Here is a 23,102-nt window from a genome sequence, read left to right as displayed (position 1 = left end):
GAGCTTGTCAGGTATTATCGATTTGAGCTTGTCAGGTATTGTAGATTTGAGCTTGTCAGGTATTATCGATTTGAGTTTGTCAGGTATTGTAGATTTGAGCTTGTCAGGTTTTGTAGATTTGAGCTTGTCAGGTATTGTAGATTTGAGCTTGTCAGGTATTGTAGATTTGAGCTTGTCAGGTATTGTCGATTTGAGCTTGTCAGGTATTATCGATTTGAGCTTGTCAGGTATTGTAGATTTGAGCTTGTCAGGTATTATCGATTTGAGCTTGTCAGGTTTTGTAGATTTGAGCTTGTCAGGTATTGTAGATTTGAGCTTGTCAGGTATTGTAGATTTGAGCTTGTCAGGTATTGTAGATTTGAGTTTGTCAGGTATTGTAGATTTGAGCTTGTCAGGTATTATCGATTTGAGCTTGTCAGGTATTGTAGATATGAGCTTGTCAGGTATTATCGATTTGAGCTTGTCAGGTATTGTAGATTTGAGCTTGTCAGGTATTGTAGATTTGAGCTTGTCAGGTATTGTAGATTTGAGCTTGTCAGGTATGATTGATTTGAGCTTGTCAGGTATTATTGATTTGAGCTTGTCAGGTATTGTAGATATGAGCTTGTCAGGTATTGGAGATATGAGCTTGTCAGGTATTATCGATTTGAGTTTGTCAGGTATTATCGATTTGAGCTTGTCAGGTATTATCGATTTGAGCTTGTCAGGTATTGTAGATTTGAGCTTGTCAGGTATTGTAGATTTGAGCTTGTCAGGTTTTGTAGATTTGAGCTTGTCAGGTATTGTAGATTTGAGCTTGTCAGGTATTGTAGATTTGAGCTTGTCAGGTATTGTCGATTTGAGCTTGTCAGGTATTATCGATTTGAGCTTGTCAGGTATTGTAGATTTGAGCTTGTCAGGTATTGTAGATTTGAGCTTGTCAGGTATTGTAGATTTGAGCTTGTCAGGTATGATTGATTTGAGCTTGTCAGGTATTATCGATTTGAGCTTGTCAGGTATTATCGATTTGAGCTTGTCAGGTATTATTGATTTGAGCTTGTCAGGTATTGTAGATTTGAGCTTGTCAGGTATTGTAGATTTGAGCTTGTCAGGTATTATCGATTTGAGCTTGTCAGGTATTGTAGATTTGAGCTTGTCAGGTATTATCGATTTGAGCTTGTCAGGTTTTGTAGATTTGAGCTTGTCAGGTATTATCGATTTGAGCTTGTCAGGTATTGTAGATTTGAGCTTGTCAGGTATTGTAGATTTGAGCTTGTCAGGTATTATCGATTTGAGCTTGTCAGGTATTGTAGATTTGAGCTTGTCAGGTATTATTGATTTGAGCTTGTCAGGTATTGTAGATTTGAGCTTGTCAGGTATTGTAGATTTGAGCTTGTCAGGTATTATCGATTTGAGCTTGTCAGGTATTGTAGATTTGAGCTTGTCAGGTTTTGTAGATTTGAGCTTGTCAGGTATTATCGATTTGAGCTTGTCAGGTATTGTAGATTTGAGCTTGTCAGGTATTATCGATTTGAGCTTGTCAGGTTTTGTAGATTTGAGCTTGTCAGGTATTATTGATTTGAGCTTGTCAGGTTTTGTAGATTTGAGCTCGTCAGGTATTATCGATTTGAGCTTGTCAGGTATTGTAGATTTGAGCTTGTCAGGTATTGTCGATTTGAGCCTGTCAGGTATTGTAGATTTGAGCTTGTCAGGTATTGTAGATTTGAGCTTGTCAGGTATTATCGATTTGAGCTTGTCAGGTATTGTAGATTTGAGCTTGTCAGGTATTGTCGATTTGAGCTTGTCAGGTATTGTAGATTTGAGCTTGTCAGGTATTGTAGATTTGAGCTTGTCAGGTATTGTAGATTTGAGCTTGTCAGGTATTATCGATTTGAGTTTGTCAGGTATTGTAGATTTGAGCTTGTCAGGTATTGTAGATTTGAGCTTGTCAGGTATTGTAGATATGAGCTTGTCAGGTATTGTAGATATGAGCTTGTCAGGTATTATCGATTTGAGTTTGTCAGGTATTGTAGATTTGAGCTTGTCAGGTATTATCGATTTGAGCTTGTCAGGTATTATCGATTTGAGCTTGTCAGGTATTGTAGATTTGAGCTTGTCAGGTATTGTAGATATGAGCTTGTCAGGTATTGTAGATTTGAACTTGTCAGGTATTGTAGATTTGAGCCTGTCAGGTGTTGTAATGTTCAATTAGTTGTCATACAGCTGGGTCCAGATGTGTAAGAGAGCTCCTTGCTTTGGCAACAAGTACTAGGGATTTTATCTAAGAACGTTAAATTTAGTACAATTACAAACTTCTCTCCCTCTGATAGTTTGGAGCAGAGAGGCAATCCCAAGTGAGTGCTACATGGCAGGAAAAGTTCTTCCAACTTCTGTGATCAGTTATTCTTCCTGGTCCCGTTCACAGCCACATTATGAAGCATAGGAACAGTATCCTTAGGGTCACCACAGTCTGGGAGAGCATGAAAGAGAAAGAAATTACTGCTGCTCACATCTATTGACTATTGAAGTGATTTGATATTTGTGAGTTTAACCTACAATCAAATTAGCAGATTGCTCAGTCTCTGATCCAGTATAACCATATTCTCACATCCACCATTTGTATAAACTGACATACAATATTTACTTCATTTTTTTCACCATATCTTCATCCCCCAAATCCCACCCTCTCTTTAACTATTTATATATTTACCTATTTGTATTATCTGCTAACATTATCTCAGGTTCCCTTTTGTTCCCTTCCCTTAGTTCTAGTCTCACTTTCTGCTTCTCCATTGCATGTATTACTCCTCATAATTTTCTTCAATATTCTTGTTCCATTGTAGCTTTAATTTTCTCTTTATCCATAAACAGTTATCCTTTGCTGACCCCATTTTTCCCTTCTAGGAATATATCAATATTGTATTTTGATAATGGAATGGAAAGGTACACATCCAAGTTTACCAATGACATAAAGATGGGTGGAATTGTAAGCAGTGTAGATAAAAGCATACATTTACGAAGAAGCATTAGATTAAACACATGAGCATAACTGTGACAAATGGATTTCAATGTAAGCAAATGTGAGACGATCCACTTTGGATCTAAAATGAACAGGACAGAGTGCTTTCTAAATTATGAAGCAAAGAAAGAAAGAGATGTGAGAGGTCCATGTATATAAATCATTAAAAAGTCATGGGCAGGTACAGAAAATAATCAAAATGGCTATTGACGTGCTGGCCTTTATATCGAGATGACTCGAATACAAGAAGGTAGAAATTGGGCTACAGCTATGCAAAACCACATCTGGAGTTCTGTACTGTGAGCAGCTCTCAGCACCAAATCTCAGGAAGGATATATTGCCCTTCGCAGGAGTTTAATATAGATTTACCAGAATGATACCTGAACGACAAGAAAAGATTACACAGACTGGGGTTGGATTCCCTAGAATTTATAAGGTTAAGGGTTAGGGGGTGATTTGATTGATGTTTTCAAGATATTTAGGCAAATTGATAGGGTAGATAGAGATGAACTATTTCCGCTGGTTGAAGAGTCTAGGACGAGGGGCATAGCCAAAAAAAGTCAGAAGAGAAGTTAACAAGCACTTTGACGCGCAAAGGATGGTGAAAGTTTGGAACTATTCTGTAAATAGCAATTGATACCAGGTCACTGAGTTAATTTTGAACCTGAGATCGATAGATTTTTGTTAACCAAAAGTATTAAGGGACATTGGCCAAAGGGTATGTGGAGTTTGGTCACCATGATCCCACTGGGCTAAATCTTCTTATCTGACTAACTTTGCTCTTTCCAGTTCAGCCTCCTTACCGTTAAAACTTCACTGGGCGAAATTTTACGGCAGCGGGATTTTACATTCCCGCCAAAGCCAATGAGGTTTAGAATGTCTGGCTGCATTTTACGGCCCTGTCCCTGCCGAAACGGGACCGTAAAGTTCTGCCCATTATCTTTTTCCATTTTAACTTTGAACCTAACAATGTTGTGGCCAATATTTTCAACGAGTTCTCCTATCCTCTTTAGGTATTTATCCCACTTTATTTCCTGGAACTAAATCAATCAGCCTTTCCCTGTATTATTATCTTCTGCTGCTATTCAGTCATTTCAGTCACCTTGAGGTGGGGAAAGGGTTAACAAACAACGTAAAGCATTTCATGAGTTAAAAAAAAGATCTGGCTTTCTTTTTCATTTCCTTTCTTACTCCAAGTGCTAAAGAGAATAAAAATTGAAAATGTTGTAGAAGCTAATACTTCTTTAAGTGAATGCAAATTAAAAAACACCATTGCAAAAACAAGGCTGTAAAAATGTAAACAAAATAAATTATGGAAGGATTGTTTAGTTATTAAAGCAAATGGATTAATAAAAGTTGCAGTGGTTGCCTGCATTACCGTTAACGTGATATATGTGGTTATCACTTGGGTCTTGTGCAACTGTTTGCATCAAGAGGTGATGTGTGCTTGAGCCGAAGTGTACTTCAAAACAAATGTGGCCCGTGTGATCTCTGTTTTCGAAAAGGTCGCCTATTTACAGAGAGAAAACAAGGAAACAAGTCAGATCACTGTAAAACAATTTACAATAGGCTAGCAACGTGCTCACCAGCACAGCAAGAACCAGCGTCTATAGGAAACAGACCATTCTGCATCTGTATCAAGCTCGGTTTTAGATTATGCAGCCAAGGAACCTTTATCCCTCGCAAATGCTTGACAGCGAGGACCCTCCCTCATGTCAGCCAACAACTGCGTGGCCAGACCTTCCAGGCCTCAGAATTGAGAAGAAATTGGGCTGGCTAAAAGTCTGTCATTTTGCCATTGTCAGCATGCTTTTCATAGCACTGACTGGGCTTGTGTTTGGTATATGTTACGTATACCAACTCCAACAAAACGTTGAGCAACTGAAGCAGGTGAGTTATCAATTTACAGATTATTGAAACAAATTGAAAATGTACATATAAAAGAAGAAATTAGCGCCAGTTTTGCTGAACACTTGTAATATTTTCAGAAGATCGAAGGCAGTCCACAGAATGGACCAGAGAAGCAAATTGGTGAGTATAATTTTTTTTTTTTTAGAAACATATTTATATGAAGAAAACTTCATGGTGATTGAGGAGATCTTGCAACTGATGCCTTTATTTCTCATTGGGGATATTATATGGCTTATAAAACTAATAAGGTCTAAATGTGCTATGTTGTAGGAGCTGAGGACATGGCCAAGCCAAAGAGTGAAGTTAAAATGGCTGCCCACCTTACAGGTCTGTAGATAATCTTGTCTGTTCCACAAGTGAAAAAGGAAACCAGTTACTGGGAAGAAATAGGGGGAAATAAATTTATGGGAAATAGTAAGTAAAAAGTGGATGAATGTGAGAACTCGCAGGATAAAAAAAGTAAAGAAAATGCAGAACAACAATAGAAAGAAAGAAAAAGGAAATGGAGATTTTTTTATGCAGAAAGCATTAAAATGTATATATCTTGAAATCCTAAACAATTGTTTCAGCCTGCTTGATCATAAATGAATGGCGAATATATCTAAAGCAGTTGTGGTTATTCAACAAGTGTTAGATAATATGTTTGTCTAACTTTAATATGCCATCTCAGGAAAATCAACAAGTGATCATTCCGATAGATTGATGTGGGAGAATTCTTTGGGTCATGCCTTTACACAGGGGATTGACTACAAGGATGGAGCATTGATCATCAATGAAACTGGACAATACTTTATTTACGCAAAAGTCTATTTCCGTGGAATGCAATGTGAGGCAGTCCCATTACAACAAACTGTATTCAAACACACTGAGAATTATCAAAATGACCTGAGTCTAATGAAAATCAATGTGATAAATTACTGTAGTGATACAGGAACATGGGGGAAGAATACCTTTCAGGCCGGAATATTTCAATTGAGTGAAAGAGTGCGTCTGTTTGTCAGTGTCTCACATCCAAGAATGGTTAGTACTGACGAGTTAATGACTTTCTTTGGGGTATACAAGCTTTAGGTCATGCTCTTAACATCCATGTGACCTCCAAACATATTAACGATCTTTGAACTTCAAATCACAATGCAGCACAGTAATTAATGTGACACAAGAAGTTCAAATGGTTGACGAAGCTGTGACTATATGCTAATTTTTTTCCTCACACTCCTTTCTACAATATTATAAGCAGCAGAGTATTTAAAGTTCAAAAAGTCTGCAGTATGAAAGATTTAAATTTGTAAGCCAGCAATTAAAATATGTACTTCATGCAATTATATTGTTTATTTACAATTTCTTTATTTCCAATTTTCTCTCCATATGATTTAAGTTGAGATATAGTTCAATGGACATGAATAGCCTTCAATAGTGTCCGATATAAGTGGTCATTTTTTATGTGTGAGCTTGGACAGTGTGCATTACCAAACTATTTTTACCAGAGGTAGAGGGTATCATCTTTGAGCTCAGTAGTCTATTCACCTGATACCCAACTCCCACCTTGATTCAGTAACCATAAGGCCATAAGACCATAAGATGTAGGAGCAGAAGTAGGCCATTCAGCCCATCGAGTCTGCTCCGCCATTCAATGAGCTCATGGCTGATCTGATAATCCTCAACTCCACTTTCCTGCCTTGTCCCCATAACCCTTGATTCCCTTACTGATTAAAAATCTGACTACCTCAGCCTTGAATATACTTAACGACCCAGCCTCTACAGCCCTCTGTGGTAAAGAATTCCACAGATTGACTACCCTCTGAGGGAAGAAATTCCTCCTCATCTCTGTTTTAAATGGGTGCCCCCTTACTCTGAGATTATGCCCTCTGGTCCTAGACTCTCCCAAAAGGGGAAACAATCTCTCAGCATCGACTCTGTCAAGCCCCTAAGAATCTTATATGTTTCAATAAAGTCTCCTCTCATTCTTCTAAATTCCAATGAGTACAGGCCCAACCTATTCAACCTCTCCTCATGAGGAAATCCCTCCATGCCTGGGATCAACCTAGTGAACCTTCTCTGGTCTGCCTCTAATGCCAGTATATTTCTCTTTAGATAAGGGGACCAAAATTGTTCACAGTATTCTAGGTGTGGTCTAACTAGTGCCTTGTATAGTTTTAGCAAGACTTCCCTATTTTTATACTCCATTCCCTTTGAAATAAAGGCCAACATTCCATTTGCCTTCCTTATTAACTTGTATGTTAGCTTTTTGGGATTCATGCACAAGGACCCTCAAATACCTCTGTGCAGTCTTTCTCCATTTAAATAATATTCAGCTCCTCTATTCTTCCTGCCAAAGTGCATAACCTCACATTTTCCCACATTATACTCCAGCTGCCAAGTATTTGCCCACTCACGTAACCTGTCTATATCCCTCTGTAGACTTCTTGTGTCATGCTCACCACTTGCCTTCCCACTATTTTTGTGTCATTCGCAAACTTGGCGATAGTACATTCGCTTCCCTCATCTAAGTCATTAAGACATATTGTAAATAATTGAGGACCCAGCACTGATCCCTGTGGCATTCCACTAGTTACAGGTTGCCATCCCCGAAAACGCCCCCCTTATCCCAACTCTCTGTCTTCTATTAGTTAGCCAATCCTCTATCCATGCTAATATACTACCCCCAACACCATGGACTCTTATCTTATCAAGTACCCTTGTGTGTGGCACCTTATCGAATGTCTTTTGGAAATCCAAATATATTGCATCTACTGGTTCCCCTTTATCTATCCTGCTTGTTACCTCCTCAAAGAATTCTAATACATTTGTTAGGCATGATTTCCCCTTCATGAAGCCATGCTGACTCTGCTTGATTATATTCTGCATTTCTAAATGCTCTGCTATTACATCCTTTATAATAGACTCCAACATTTTCCCAATGACAGATGTTAAGCTAATTGGCCTATAGTTACCTGTTTTTTGTCTCCCTCCCTTTTTGAATAAGGGTGTTACATTGGTCGTTCTACAATCCTCTGGGACTTTTCCAGAGTCTAAGGATCCTTGGAAGATTACTAGCAGTGTATCCGCTATCTCTGTAGCTACTTCCTTTAATATCCTAGGATGCAACCCATCAGGTCCAGTGGACCTATCGGCCTTTAGCCCCATTCGTTTCTCTAGTACTTTGTCTATAGTGATAGTTATTGTATTCATTTCCTCCCCCCCAATCTTTGCCCCATGATTATTTAGTATTTTTCGAATGCTATTAGTATCTTCTACCTTGAAAACTGAAGCAAAGTATCTGTTCAACTCCTCTACCGTTTTCTGGTTCCCCATTATTATTTCCCCAGCCTCATTCTCTAAGGGGCCTATGTTCACTTTGGCCTCTCTCTTCCTTTTTATATATTTAAAGAAGCTCTTGCTGTCCATTTTTATATTACTTGCTCTACTCGAGGTTTATTTTCTCCCTCTATCATTTTTTTGATCATTTTTTTTGGTTTTTAAAGCTTCCCCTGTCTTACCACTACTCTTTGGCACATTGTATGTTTTTCTTTCAATTTGATACTGTCCTTAACTTCCTTGGTTAACCATGGTTGATTTATCCCCTTCCTTGAATCCTTCTTCCTCACTGGGATATATCGTTGTTGAGAGTCATGAACTATTTCCTTAAATGTCTGCCATGGTTCATCAGCCACCTTTGCTTCCGACCCAAGTTTCTCACTCTCAAACTGAATGCTAAATTCTACCATGTTACGGTCACTGTTTCCTAGGGGATTCTTTACTCTGAGATCATTTATTAAACCTGCCTCATTACACATTACCAGATCCAAAATAGCCTGATCTCTGGTTGGATTCACAATATATTGTTTTAAGAAATTGTCCAGAATACACTGCATGAATTCTTGCTCGTGGCTACCTCTGCCAATTTGATTTTCCCAATCTACATGAAGATTAAAGTCACCCATGATTAATGTACTGCCTTTTTCACATGCCCTCATTATCTCCTGATTTATTCTCTGTCCTACAGTATAGCTACTATCAGGGGGCCTATAGGCTACTCCCACCAGTGTCTTCTTCCCCTTGTTATTTCTTCCCTCCACTCATATGGATTCTACATCTTCCGATCCAAGATCCTTTCTTGCTACTGTACTTATTCCACCTCGTACTAACAAAGCTACCCCACCACCCTTTCCTTCCTGCCTATCCTTTCGAAAAGTTACATACCCCTGAATATTTAGTTCTCAGTTCCTTGTAACCACATCTCTGTAATGGCTATAAGTTCATACCCATTAACCCCTACTTGTGCCGTTAATTCATTTATTTTGTTCCAAATACGATGTGCATTTAAGTAATGGGCCATTAATTTTGTCTTTTTACCACTTTTTCCTTCTTTGACCCTATTTGCTGCTTTTTTTTATGTTTGTACACTCTGTCCCTTTCTGTCACACTCTGGGTATCAATACCTAAATAGCTGCCCTGCAAGGCTGCCATATCCTTTTGCTTTGTAAGCCTACATATCCCCTTTCCAGAACCCTCCCCCCTCCCCATTTAGTTTAAAGCCCTCTCTACAGCCCTAGTAACCTAGTAACCCCTAATTCCTCTGCCTAACAGCAACCTATCAATTGCAGTTTTGACATTTTCAATTGCCCTCATCTTAATGGCTTTTTGGGGGAGAAATTTCCAGATTTCCGCTACCTTTTGCACTTCCTGATTTTAATGTTGATGTTATTCTCCCTTTTTCTGGTCTGTCCCACCAGGGGAAATAGTTTCTCTCTGTCTACCCTATCAAGTAGTCTAAGCTTCTTAAATACCACAATTATCTTACCCCTAAACGCAAGGGAATGTAAGCCTAATTTAACCTTTTTAGTCCTGCTGGTATCATTCTGGTGAATCTGCACTGCACCCCCTCCAATGTTGATAGATCCTTCCTGAGTTATGGTGCCCAGAACTGCATGCAGTATACAAGGTGAGATCTAATGAAGCATACAACTAAAATATATCTTCCATCCCTTTGTATTCCAACCTACTTCAGATAAAGGCCAACATTCAATTAGCCTTCATAATTAGACTTTGTGTCTGTCCAATACCTTTTAGTGATTTCTGAACATGCATCCCAAAATCTTTCTGCTCCTCAGTGGTTCCTAGCTTTTTACCACTTCTTAAATCAATGACAGGACATGAAGTGTTTCATCAAAGAATGAATGGGCCAAGTAGTTCAATATGCCAAAATGTGCCATGTTGACTCCAATGCAATGCATGGCTACACCATGATGTAATTGCCCCTGTAGAGTGTTTCAATCACATGTCCCTTATTTTTTATGGCGAGTGCTGCTTTCTGGTTTCTATTCAACACTTTTAACAGCACTGTGGAGTGAAGTCTGCACTATTGACTTGGAGAACATGGATCCAGCAACAGTGGTGGCCTGATTTAGTGGGTTTAGACTGGATGGCTCCTTGGAGCAGCGTTGCTTATTGCATCAGTGCACTGCACCATTGTATGGGGCATGCTCGGATCCCACAATGAGGAACATAGCCACTTATGGTAAAGTGATTGGAAGTGCCACACATTAGATTCCTCCTAAATTCCTCACGTGTTTTTTTTATTCATTCATGGGATGTGGGCATCACTGGCTAGGTCAACATTTCTTGCCCACCCCTAATTGCCCTAGTGAAGGTTGTGGCAAGCTGCCTTCTTGAACCATTGCACTCCATGTGGTGTAGGTACATCCACAGTGCTGTTAGGGAGGGAGTTCCAGGATTTTGACCCAGTAACAGTGAAGGAACGGCGATATATTTCCAAGTCAGGATGGTGAGTGGCTTAGAGGGGAACTTCCAGGTGGATGTGAATCCATGTGTCTGCTACCCTTATCCTTCCAGATGGTAGTGGTTGTGGGTTTGGAAGGTGCTATCTGAGGAGTACGAAGTGACGATGTTTTTCAAGACAAATCATCACGCCACAATTGAATGTTCAAGATGGGGTTGGGGTTGATTTCCATACTGCTTTTCCAGAGTGGTAAATTCAATAAGTCTAGCTCTTTGTACATGTCGGTTAAGCTATAACATTAAGGGAATAACTTTATCTTTTGCTACTTTGCTCTTTATTGTACTGTCACGAGCAAGGTTCAGAATCAAATTAATTGTATGTTCTCAAGTCACTTTGTAATAAGAAAAAGTGAATATAATATATGCTATTGCAAAATAAAGCTTTAATACTTGCATTTGTTTATGTATCTTTATGTGAGGACTTGGAATCAGTGATGATGATACCTATTAACACTAAGTTAGCAGCAAGTTAGATGTCAGATGGCAATTAAATATTTAGAAATGAGCAGGAGCAAGTGTTTCTGGTGGGAGTTTGCCCAGCTTGGAATCTACCATATCTTTGGTTCAAGGCAGACTCTCAGCCCCCGTTTGCTGCTATGTTAGGATGAAATTTAGATACAGACAGCTGTAGAAATACAAAAAACATCATCTGGTGTACGACATGCTGTGAATCAGGATACTGCATCAGAAAAAGACTTTGATATGTATAACATTTAAATAGGGCAGTCTGACACAAATAACTACATTTGCATTCAGTCAAAGGACGATTACTCCCTGTTGAAGCTGCAGAGACAACTAGGTTATAGTCAACCAGTTTTTACATACGGCTGGGCAGGGAGGGTCTGGCCTTACCAGTGCGACTATAAAAACTGGAAAAGCAAAAACCCTAAACTCTGAGGCTGTTTTCTCAATCTTACTCAAATTTCTCCCGAAAGCAATTCACTAGAAACCAAGCTCTCCGTTCCTTTTGTATGTAGTTTCTTCCGATAGACCAGTTTCTTAGTTTTTTAACAAGTTCCTTTAAATGACGATGGTTCAATGCCTCCATAGCACAGCAGAGTAGCCACCCTCCAGACACAGAACTGAGGCATCGCTCATCTGATCAAAAAGTTGTTTCAAATTGTATCAACGTTTTTAGAGTTTACTTTTGAGTTTGGTCATCATTTCTGCTGCTTCCCCCTGGGGTGAAAAGGGCACTGAACTCTTCAAAGGAGTTCAATAGTTCATCCATCTGTCAGTTGAGACGATAAATCGAGGCCCCTCAGTCTGCTTTCTCAGGTAGATGTAAAACTCCTCACCGCACTTTCGAAGAAGTGCCGAGGAGTTCTGGTCAATATTTATCCCTCAACCAACAACTCTAAACCAGGTGATTTGGTCATTATCCCAGTGCTATTATTTGGACATTGCTGAGTACAAATTGGCTGCTCTGTTTCATAAATTTAAAAAAAAATGACTGCATTTCAAAAGTACTTCATTTGTTGTAAAGCACTTTGGGACATCTTGAAGTTGATATAAATGCAAGTTATTTCTTTCTTTCCTTCTTTTCCTCCTTTCTTCCTTCCATCCCTCCTTCCTTTCTTACTTTTTCCCTTCCTTTCATTCTTTTCCTTGTTTTCTTTTTACCTTTTATTCCCTCATTCTGATTTTTGGATTTCTAATTTTGGGTTAGCAACATTTAGGTTTCAGTTTTACAGTGAGGGCTTTGGCTGCTATAAAAAGCTTAGCAGTTCAGGAGAACATTCAGAATAAATCTTGTTTAAACGAAGTAAGATGACCCACTGATGTGGCGAAGAGTGATGCATTCTTTATTTTGAATTATTATGTAAAGTTTCACTGATTAAACCAGTCTGATCATGAAACCTGTTTTTTATTTTGAAATTAGCAAATAAATGCCGGCCTAGCCAGTGACACCCACATTCCACGAATGAATAAAAAATATTACTGTGAAATAAAACAGTTTATGGATTTTTATCAAGCTCCCTCTGGCTCATTTTGTTTTTGCAGAGATTAATGAAGTACACATACAATAAAACGCACGTTTCATTCAGATCACAAGGGCATACAATGGCTATTCCTCGGGGGTTTTGTCATTATGAAAATAGGTACAAGGTAGTGTGTGTCAACTCCCGTGAATGTGAGATACTTATGGAAATGATTAGTAATATGGAGCCTTAGTGCATATCCATGACAGGCCTCAATTTGCAATGGGCTGTCTTGTATCATTGAGAGTGTGCAGGTTGTACATGTGTTAGATCGCTTACATGACAATAAATGTTCTGGCACTACTTAAACCTCGATAAGGACGAAGGAAGTTCCTTCAGGGGAACCTGCAAATTGTGATTTAATCGTATTGCTTGTTTGCAGTACCTTTCCTCTCTCTCACAAACATTACCTGCAGAAGAACAGCAGAAGCAATAACAGAGAACATGAACTCCACTGGAGCTTGTTGGGTTGTTTGGGAGTGAGGGAGTGTTTGCAGTGGGGGGTGGGTGGACGGTGGTGGTGGGGGCGGTGCAGATGACAAAAAAGTACCAATGTTAAAAATAGTCCACTACAAAAAATGCTGGTCTGATTAGCTGTACGTGAACTGATTGTTGTCACTTAACTTACATCTTAACAAGATGTGATCTGTTCACTGAAGACCTGTTTCAGCCTGAAATAGCCAGCATGTTTAACTTACTAAAAGTGGAGACTATATAACTGATGATAATGGTAATGAATATTCTTTGGCACTATTTGTCCAATTTGAATGTGGAATCAGAGAATCATGCAGCACTGATAGCGGCCATTCAACCCACTGTGGCTCTGTCAGCTCTTTGTAAAACTATCCAATTCGCCCCACTCCTCAGCTCTTTCCCCATAGTGATGCAAATTTTTCCCATTCAGGTATATATCCAATTTCTGACCAATACAGCAACAAGTATTTTTCCAATCTCCTTTTGAATGTTATAATTGGAGGATGAAGTGGCTGAGTGGTTAAGGCGATGGATTGTTAATCCATTGTGCTCTGCAAGTATGTGTTTGATTTCCAGTTGGTTTTAATTCTCTTTCCAGAGAGCAGTGGAGACTGGGTCATTGAGTATAGTCAAGGCTGAGTTAGACAGGTTTTTGATCTACAAGGGACTCAAGGGATAAGGGGACGTGGAGGTGGGGGTTGGGAGCAGCAGATGGGAAAGTAGAGTTAAGGCCACAATCAGATCAGCCATGATGTTATTGAATGGCAGAGCAGGCTCGATGGGCTGAATGGCCTACTCCTGTTCCTATTTCTCGGGCAGAAATTTACGTTGAGCGGGCGGGTGCGCACCTGATCTACTCGAGCGTAAAATGACGCGCGATGACGTTGGACGAGTGTCCCGACGTCATCTGGCACTCGTGCGATATTTTGGTCAGCGGGTGCGCGTGGGAATCGGCAGCACGCCCACTGGCAATGAACAGGCCATTATAGCTCTCATTGAATGAAACTTTTTACTACCCGCTTACGGTTGACGGGCAGGCAAAAAAGCCAAGCGGCCTTTGGATTTTTTAGGAAGCCTCATCCATGGGCGGGATGAGGTTTCCAACAGCAATGAGGGGACATGAATCACATGAGGGGGCATAGAAACATAGAAAATAGGAGCAGGAGTAGGCCATTCGGCCCTTTGAGCCTGCTCCGCCATTCATAATGATCATGGCTGATTATCCAACTCAATAGCCTGCTCCTGCTTTCTCCCCATGTCCTTTGATCCCTTTCGCCCCAAGAGCTATATCTAACTCCTTCTTGAAAACATACAATGTTTTGGTCTCAACTACTTTCTGTGGTAACGAATTCCACAGGCTCACCACTCTCTGGGTGAAGAAATTTCTCCTCATCTCAGTCCTAAATGGTCTACCCTGTATCCTCAGACTGTGACCCCGGTTCTGGACTCCCCCACCATCGGGAACATCCTTCCTGCATCTACCCTGTCTAGTCCTGTTAGAATTTTATAGGATTCTATGAGATCCCCCCTCATATATTCAGCGAATATAATCCTAACCAACTCAATCTCTCCTCATATGTCAGTCCCGCCATCCCAGGAATCAGTCTGGTCAACCTTCGCTGCACTCCCTCTATAGCAAGAACATCCTTCCTCAGTTAAGGAGACCAAAACTGCACACAATATTCCAGGTGTGGTCTCACCAAGGCCCTGTATAATTGCAGCAAGATATCCCTACTCCTGTACGTGAATTCTCTGGCTATGAAGGCCAACATACCATTTGCCTTTTTTACTGCCTGCTGCACCTGCATGCTTACCTTCAGCGACTGGTGTACGAGGACACCCAGGTCTCATTGCACATTCCCCTCTCTCAATTTATAGCCATTCAGATAATAATCTGCCTTCCTGTTTTTGCTACCAAAGTGGATAACCTCACATTTATCCACATTATACTGCATCTGTCATGCGTTTGCCCACTCACTCAGCTTGTCCAAATCACACTGAAGCATCTCTGCATCCTCCTCACAGCTCACCCTCCCACCCAGCTTTGTGTCATCTGCAAATTTGGAGATATTACATTTGGTTCCCTCATCTAAATCATTAATATATCTTGTGAATAGCTGGGGTCCCAGCACCAATCCCTCCCACTAGTCACTGCCTGCCATTCGGACAAAGACCAATTTATTCCTACTCTTTGTTTCCTGTCTGCCAACCAGTTTTCTATCCAACTCAATACATTACCCCCAACCCCATGTGCTTTAATTTTACACTAACCTCTTATGTGGGACTTTGTCAAAAGCCTTCTGAAAGTCCAAATAAACCACATCCACTGGCTCCCCCTCATCAACTCTACTAGTTACATCCTCGAAAAATTCCAGTAGATTTGTCAAGCATGATTTCCCTTTCATAAATCCATGCTGACTCTGTCCGATTCTGCCACTGTTTTCCACGTGCTCAGCTATTAAATCTTTTATAATGGACTCTAGAAATTTCCCCCACTGCCGACGTACGATGGGGCATGTTTTTGACATTGCTAACTTTTTTATATTTAATGTTATAAGCCTTCAGCTCCCTGAGGCTGGCCTGTGCCTCAGGGAGCGTTCACTGCAGGCGCTCGCACGCATGCACGAACTTCCGCGCTGGCCCTCTCCCTGCCCCCCACCGCGACAGCGCTGAGCGCTGCAGCGCGCGATTCATGCTGGCTGCCCGTTAATTGGCCAGCCAGTGTGGAATTCGATGTCGGGGCTCGATCGCGGGCAGTGGTCGGTTTTGCGACTGCTCGTGGTTCCACTTGCCGTGCCTGCCCGACAAGGTAAAAATCCTGGCCTTTATGTTCTTATTATTAAGTCTGTACCTGCCACCATTTCAGGCATCCCAGGTCAACATGGACAGAATTTTACACCCAGCGGGCGGGCGCGTGCCCAACCCGATCAGGTGTAAAATCGCGCGAGATGACGTTGGCCAAGCGTCCCGACGTCATCGCGCCATATCTCGCTCGGCGGGCGCGGGCGGCCGTCAAGATCGTCCCCGCCGACAATTAAGCCCATTGACAGCGCAATTGAAAGCGATTTTTCGTGGCGCATCCAGCCTTACGGGTGGCGGCGGACGGGCCAATCGACCGTGCAGCCTTTACATTTTTCATGAAACCTCGTCCAAGGGCGGGATGAAATCTCCGTTAGGAAATAAAATAAAAACAAGTATCTGGGAACAGCATTATTATGAGGTGTGCTTTCAGGTGCTTGATTGTGCTGCATGGACATTGTATTTCCAGCTTTTTTATGCTTGATTTTATGACTGGCAGCTCCCTGAGGCAGCTGTCTATCTTCAGAGAGCTCTCTCGCAGTGCTCGCCCGCACCCACGGTGATGTCGTCGCCCGCCCTCACCCCGGCAACGCTGAGCTTTTAAGCGCGCGTCTTACGTGAATTGGCCAGGCAGCGTGAAATCACGGTTGGGGGCTGACCACGGTCAGGGGTCCATTTCCCGATTGCTCTCGGGCCCACCGATCGCGCGGGCCTGACGAGGAAAAATTCAGGCCCGTAACTCGTTATATAAAAATGCTATTACAAAATCAGACTAGACCTCAAAATTTTATTAAGGTTCCAGACAAGACCTCAAAATTTGTTTAAGACCTGGTTCGGGGTCAGCAACTTTTTATGGTTAAAGACAACAAAATTAGAAACCCCAGTTTCTTGCTAAGAGAATAAAGGCACAAGGTTCCAGCAGTTAATGGCCGGAAGTTTCCGGCCCCTCCTGCCAAAGTCAACGGACATTCGAATGGCTCACCGCATCAGCTGTGGAGGAACCCACCACACCAGGGCCGGAAAATCCCAGCCAATAACTTATCATACAAAAATCAGCAAAGCAAACAGCCAACACTATCGAGCTTACACTCTGTAACAGCCAGAATTAACATGAGGTCAACATGAATTAACAGGCAGGTTGTGATCGTGCACATGACAAACTGCACATTAAATGGCAGACACCAACTAGACAGGTTCCCTTCTCAGCAGCACACCCAGATCACAGTCATCATTGCGAGTCACAGAAGTTCTTTAAATCCGTCTTCCTCATGAGGAATTTTAGCTCTCCTCCTTCAAAGAGCTAGTCATATCCTGCTGACAGCTCTACTTTACCCGAGTTCCATGGGTACAATCCTTAACCCAAAAGGCACACTATTCCCGATGTGTCTCAAATCTGCTCAAGGGTCTAGCCCTCTTGATCTTCTTTACCAGCTGAGCTGACCTCCTACCGAGACCCATATCCCTCCTGTGTTGGCCAGGCTACATTCCAGTGTCTAAACACAGGCAAGGATCCAGCTTCTCAGCCATGCTGCTGCCAATAACAGCCTGGGCTCCCCCGATCCCCAACTCTTAGCAGCACAGTCGCGTGGAGTTGAATTTTCTCGTTGTTTGACCCCAGCTCAGTGACCCTTGAACTGACAGTACGACCTATTTAATATCTTCCAACAGGGTTCCACCCCATCCTGTCCTGAGGCAGGGTTGACTGTTGAGGTTTTGCAGCATTTCCAGCTTTTATTTCGAATGTGACAACCCTTGGTACATTCGGTAGCTTAAATGTTACAATATCCAGTCAACCAGGGGTCACTCAACACATGTGGTAACTTCCAAAAAAAAACGATATAAAAAATTCAAAATTATAAATTCCCTCACAATATTTTTTATCCTGTTATCTTTGGTTCTTTTGCCAGTTACCTGTGCCACCTGGTTGCCAACACATCTGCCACTGGAAATGGTTTCTCCTTATTTACTCTATCAAACACTTCAATATTTTGAACACCTCTGTCAGATAGATCTCCCCTTCACCTTCTCTGCTTTAAGGATAAAAACTCCAGGTTCAACGTAACTGAAATCTTTCATCCCTGGTACAATTCCAGTAAATCTCCTCTGCATCCTCTCTAAGGATCTGATACTATCCTAAAGTGTGGTGACCAGAATTTTCCACAACATTTCGAGCTGGGGTCCGACCAGTGTTTTATGTAAAAAAAATTGCACAGCTTCTTTGCTTTTGTAGCCAATAGGGAAAATATTATCTTAAAAAGGGTGGGTTCGGGTCAGGTGGGCGGAAGTGTTAAAAGTCTAAATTCCAACTCCAATCTGCCCCCTTTTGGTTTTAAAGGAGGTGGGACAGGGCACGAGGCTATATTTCAAATAGCAGGAGGCAATTTGAAATATAACCCAGGCTGGCCGAGTTTCCCAGGCCTCGGAATCCTGTCAGCTAACCCAAGGCAAGGGACTGCTGAATAAGAACGTAAGTGCCTTTCCATTTACCTGCTGGATCCAACTTGTCTGTCTGGCCAAACCCCTGGGATTGAGCAACACCCGCCCCTTCAACCTCCCCATTCCAATTTCCTCTGACCATGTTCCCATGAGGCCCCTGATATTCCCTGCCATCAAGGCCTCTGACTTTCCCTTGCCCTGACCTCCACCCTTCCCCTAATCCTCTGATCTCTTCCTCACTTCCCACCAGGCCTCTGGCTTCCACCCACGAGGTCTCTGATCTCCTATCTCCAGTGAGGTCTCCTACCCCGACCCCTGGCTACCTAACCATCAGGCCTTCAATCACCGATCCCCTGATGCCACCTGGATTAGACGATTAGACACTCCCTATCAGTCCCAGCATTCAGCCAAGACTCAGCAATCCACTACCCCCATGATCACAGTCACTTAGCACCACCATCCCCACCCCCCTCCCCCACCCTGGTTAGACTTCTTCTGCCTCTGGTTGAGGTGCCTACAGCTCCTGAATCCTGCAGCCTCCTGTGGCCTCCTCTGGATTGCTTTCTATCTGATTGGAAGCCAAGCCTGCCAATCAGCATGTGAGGAAAGCCTGATGTCTGGATTTCCTGCACTCTATCATCACCCCCCCACCCCTATTCCTGGTGGGTCAGGAAAGCTAAAATCACACACTCTATGACTCTATTTATAAAGTGATGGATCCTGAATGACATTTCAACTGCCTTCTCCACTGACCCTGTCACCTTCCAAGACTTTTATACATACATTTCCACGAGTCTCTGTTCCCATATTCTCTTTAAGCTCTGCTACTTTACATTGCCTCTCCTCACTCTCCCTACCAAAAGGTTTGTTACATTTCTGGGTTTTATGTTATTCGCAAACTCTGAAATTATACCTTGTACATCCAAAGCCCAGGCCATCCATCAAAAAGTGCAATGGTTCCAAAACTGACCCTCAGGGAACATCACATCACATTTCCCTGGAGTCTGAAAAACAGCTGTTCACCATTACTCTCTGTTCCTTAGCCACTTCCATATCCAGGCTGCCAATGGTCCATTAATCTTATAGAGTTCTATTTTTCTAACAATTCTATTTTACATTACTTTATTAAAATTTTTTTGAAAGTCCATATATACAACTTCAACCACACTGCCCTCATCGACCTTCTCTACCACTTCATATTACTTGGAAAATAAGAATAATCAAAATAGGGTCAAGGAGCAATGCAGTCTGGGAGACACACTAGTCACTAAATGTTGTGATGCAGGACAATATGAGCATTACAAAAGCTAACCAAGGGCTGGGGTTTATTTCTAGAGGAATATCAATGAAAAGTAGAGAATCTATGCTGAACTTGTGTTGAACCTTATTTAGATTATGCTTGAAACATTGTGAAATACAATTCCTGCTGTCTTATTACGAAAGGATATAGAGGAGGGGATGGAAAACAAGATGATGCCAGAACTGTGAGGTTATACCTAGTAGGAAAGGATGAACAGGCTGGGCCTCTCTTCTCTTGAACTAAGAGGGCTGGGGGCTGACCTAATAGAGGTCTTTAAAATTGTGAAAATATTTGACAGAGTAGACACAGAGCGAGTGTTTCAACTTATGGAAAACAGCAAAACTAGGGGCCATTATTTTGAGATCTTCTGATTAAGAGTCTTCTGCCACAATCTCCACCATAGGTAGGACAAAGAGGCAGGTCCCGAATCCACCACAGCTGGGGCAGGTATCAAACCCCACTCTGTTGGCACCAATCTGAGCCACACCAGCCAATCAGCCCCCAAGGTTTCCATGGCAACATACACTTTTACATGCATGTTGTAACCTGAACATATGATTAGTGATGGTAGAGGCACCAATTTCTTCCCATCACATGGCTGACCAGGAATCTCCTCCACCTGCCATTGGCATATGTTGGAAGGAATTACAAGTTGATAATCAACCTGTTTGGCCACGTTATGAAAGCACATTCCTTGGCCATCAAGTCCTGGAGTGGGACTTGAACTCAGAGCTTCTGGCTCAGAGGCAGGGAAACTACCCACTGCACCACAAGACCTCCTTCATTATACAATAGTCATCAAGAAACCAAATAGAAGAAATGCTTTTTTTTACGCAGAGAGTGGTGAGAATGTGGAACTTACTGCCACAGTGAGTAGTTGAGGTGAATAGTATCTTTAAAGGGATGTTAGGTAAGTATATGAGGGAGATGGGAATAGAAGGTTTTCCTCATAGAGTTAAGTGAAGAAGGTTGGGAGGAGGTTCATGTGGAGCATAAACGTTGGCACGGACTGATAGCATTGAATGGCTTGTTTATGTTGTTACATATTCTGTGTAATTCTATGTAATTCATAAAAAAATGGGTTGAACATTTAAGAAGCAACACAAAACTTCAGGTGTTAGATTTTCATGAGTTGAGCACCCTTGCGGCAGTGAGGGGAAGATCTGCTGGGAATTTCTGCCATGGTTCCTTCCTGGAATTCTGCTTCGGGTTGATTTTGGCTGAAGGCAAAATATGGGCTCCATCAAATATCCTCAGCTGACTCTGTTTAGGCTTATCTATAGATAATTGCCTCACTTGGCCAAGTTACCAGAGACCAATTAACATCTGCAGCAACAGTCTTCAGGAAGGCTTAAGTATCTTTAGAGAAGGAACTCAGGCCGCAAATATAAAGTTATGTTAAGTGTTGATTTGCTTGACCACCTAAATTCCGATTAAAGAGTCAGCACTTCATACAGATTACGATAAGCTGGGCAACCCTCGATTTGCAATTCTGTGATTTCCTCATTGCGTTTGTCATTTTCCATGTAAAGTGAACCCACTTAACCAGCAGGGGTTATCCTCCGATGCAATTCTGGCCTCCAGAATTTTTATTCTGTTAAATTTCAGTAATGGTTGAAATCATCCAGCAGAGTGATTTGCATTTTCCATTTGAAGAAATTATGATGAATTCCAAGGTGAGTTAATTGAGTCAGCAACGACGATGGTTAACCCACAGCGTCCTGACAATGCAAGTTTCTGAGTATCATAATTTTGACCTACATTGTGGACACTTATTACTTAACGCTCTTATTCCCTATCCAAATATGTTATTTTCAAGACCTCCCTGCATTCTCTTGGTTAAGAGTTAAGACTAAAGTTAAGGCTCATCACATCATTTTCTTATTTTCTTTGTTCATTCCCAGTATGAAGCTGTTGCTGGCGAGGCTAAGAATTATTGCCCACCCTTAGTGAGATAGCACAGAATTTCAACCCAACAAGATGGTTGGTTCAAGCTCACTTCTAAAACCTAGAATGGTCCAGCAGCATAGTAGGGCTTTTTTGTTTAAATTGAGAGATCTCAATGGGGATGGGGTTGGGGCGGGGGGTTGGTGGGGAGATGGCCCTTCATGCAGGAGACCATTATGATTAAAAAGAATAAAAAAGAAAAGTGGTAAAACAGCCATTAAGGATGAGGTGATATCAAGATTTAAAGATCCGGAGATTGCAGGAGGAAGGGAAGACAATGACGATACATAGAATTGAGTTACTCTTCAACCCTGAAAGGATTGCTTTGTTGATGGTGGATAGTGTACTTTAAAGTCACACGATTATTTCCTCAGCTTCTTTGAACACCATATTCAATAATAACTGATTAGGTACAGCCGTGACCTCTACCACCTCGAAGGTCAATAAGGGCAGTAGGATCATGGGAACAGCATCAAGTGTAAATTCTCCTCTAATTCACCATCCTGATTTGGAGCTATATTGCCGTTCTTTCATCATCGCGGAGTCAAAGTCCTGGAACTTCCTTCCAATAGTACTTTAGGTATATCTAAACCTCATGGACCTGAAGTGGTTCAAGTAGGTGGCTCACCACCGCCTTCACAAAGGAAATTAGGGATGAGCAATGAAATGCGAGCTGCCAGCAATGCCCACAATCCATGAATAAATAAGAACAAAAACTGTTCTGACCACTACTTATTCCTCAATCAACATCAGATAAACAGACTATCAAGCCATTTATCTCATTGCATTTTATGGGACTTTCACTGGGCAAATTAGATTGTGTTTTCTACAATACAACAATGACCACAATTCAGAAAGCACCTCATTGGCTGTGAAGCACTTTCTGATGTCTTGAGATCCTGAAAGTCATTAAATAAATGCAAGTTTGCATCAAGGAGCCCTAGCAGACCTGGAGTCAATAGGAATCAGAGAGAAAATTCTCCACTGGTTGAAGTCATTCCTAGCATCGAGGAAGACGGTTGTGGTCGTTGGAGGTCAATTATCTCTGTTTTGGGACATCACTGCAGGGGTTCCTCAGGGCAGTGTCCTAGGCCCAAGCATCGTCAGCTGCTCCATCAATGACCTTCCCTCCATCCTAAGGTCAGAAGTGGGGAAGCTCGCTGATGATTGCACAATGTTCAGCACCATTCGCGCCTCTTCAGATACTGAAGCAGTCTGTGTCCATTTGCAGCAAGACCTGGACAATATTCAACGGACTTACCATCGCTGAATCCCACTATCAACATCCTGCGGATTACCATTGACCAGAAATTGAATTGGACCAATATAAATACTGTGGCTACAAGAGCAGGTGAGACCTGGGAACCCTGCGGCGAGTAACTCACCTCCTGATTCCCCAAAGCCTGTGCACCATCTACACAGCACAAGTCAGGAGTACGATGGAATACTCTCTACT

General features: G+C 41.8%; 1 protein-coding gene across 1 annotated transcript; it reads left to right on the top strand.

Moving 5' to 3' along the window:
* Positions 1–4,521: 4,521 nt before the first annotated feature.
* Positions 4,522–6,211, top strand: LOC144692779 (tumor necrosis factor ligand superfamily member 6-like). Its single transcript, XM_078561860.1, has 4 exons — positions 4,522–4,888; positions 4,987–5,029; positions 5,180–5,236; positions 5,580–6,211. The coding sequence occupies exons 1-4, from the start codon at positions 4,655–4,657 to the stop codon at positions 5,975–5,977; spliced, it is 732 nt and encodes a 243-aa protein (XP_078417986.1). The 5' UTR covers positions 4,522–4,654; the 3' UTR covers positions 5,978–6,211.
* The last annotated feature ends 16,891 nt before the right edge of the window (positions 6,212–23,102 follow it).

The sequence above is a fragment of the Cetorhinus maximus genome, chromosome 17, assembly GCF_964194155.1.
Source record: "Cetorhinus maximus chromosome 17, sCetMax3.hap1.1, whole genome shotgun sequence".
Classification (NCBI taxonomy): Eukaryota; Metazoa; Chordata; class Chondrichthyes; order Lamniformes; family Cetorhinidae; genus Cetorhinus; species Cetorhinus maximus.
Note: the sequence above shows the minus strand (reverse complement) of the source record. Positions and strands in the feature narration are given on the sequence as shown.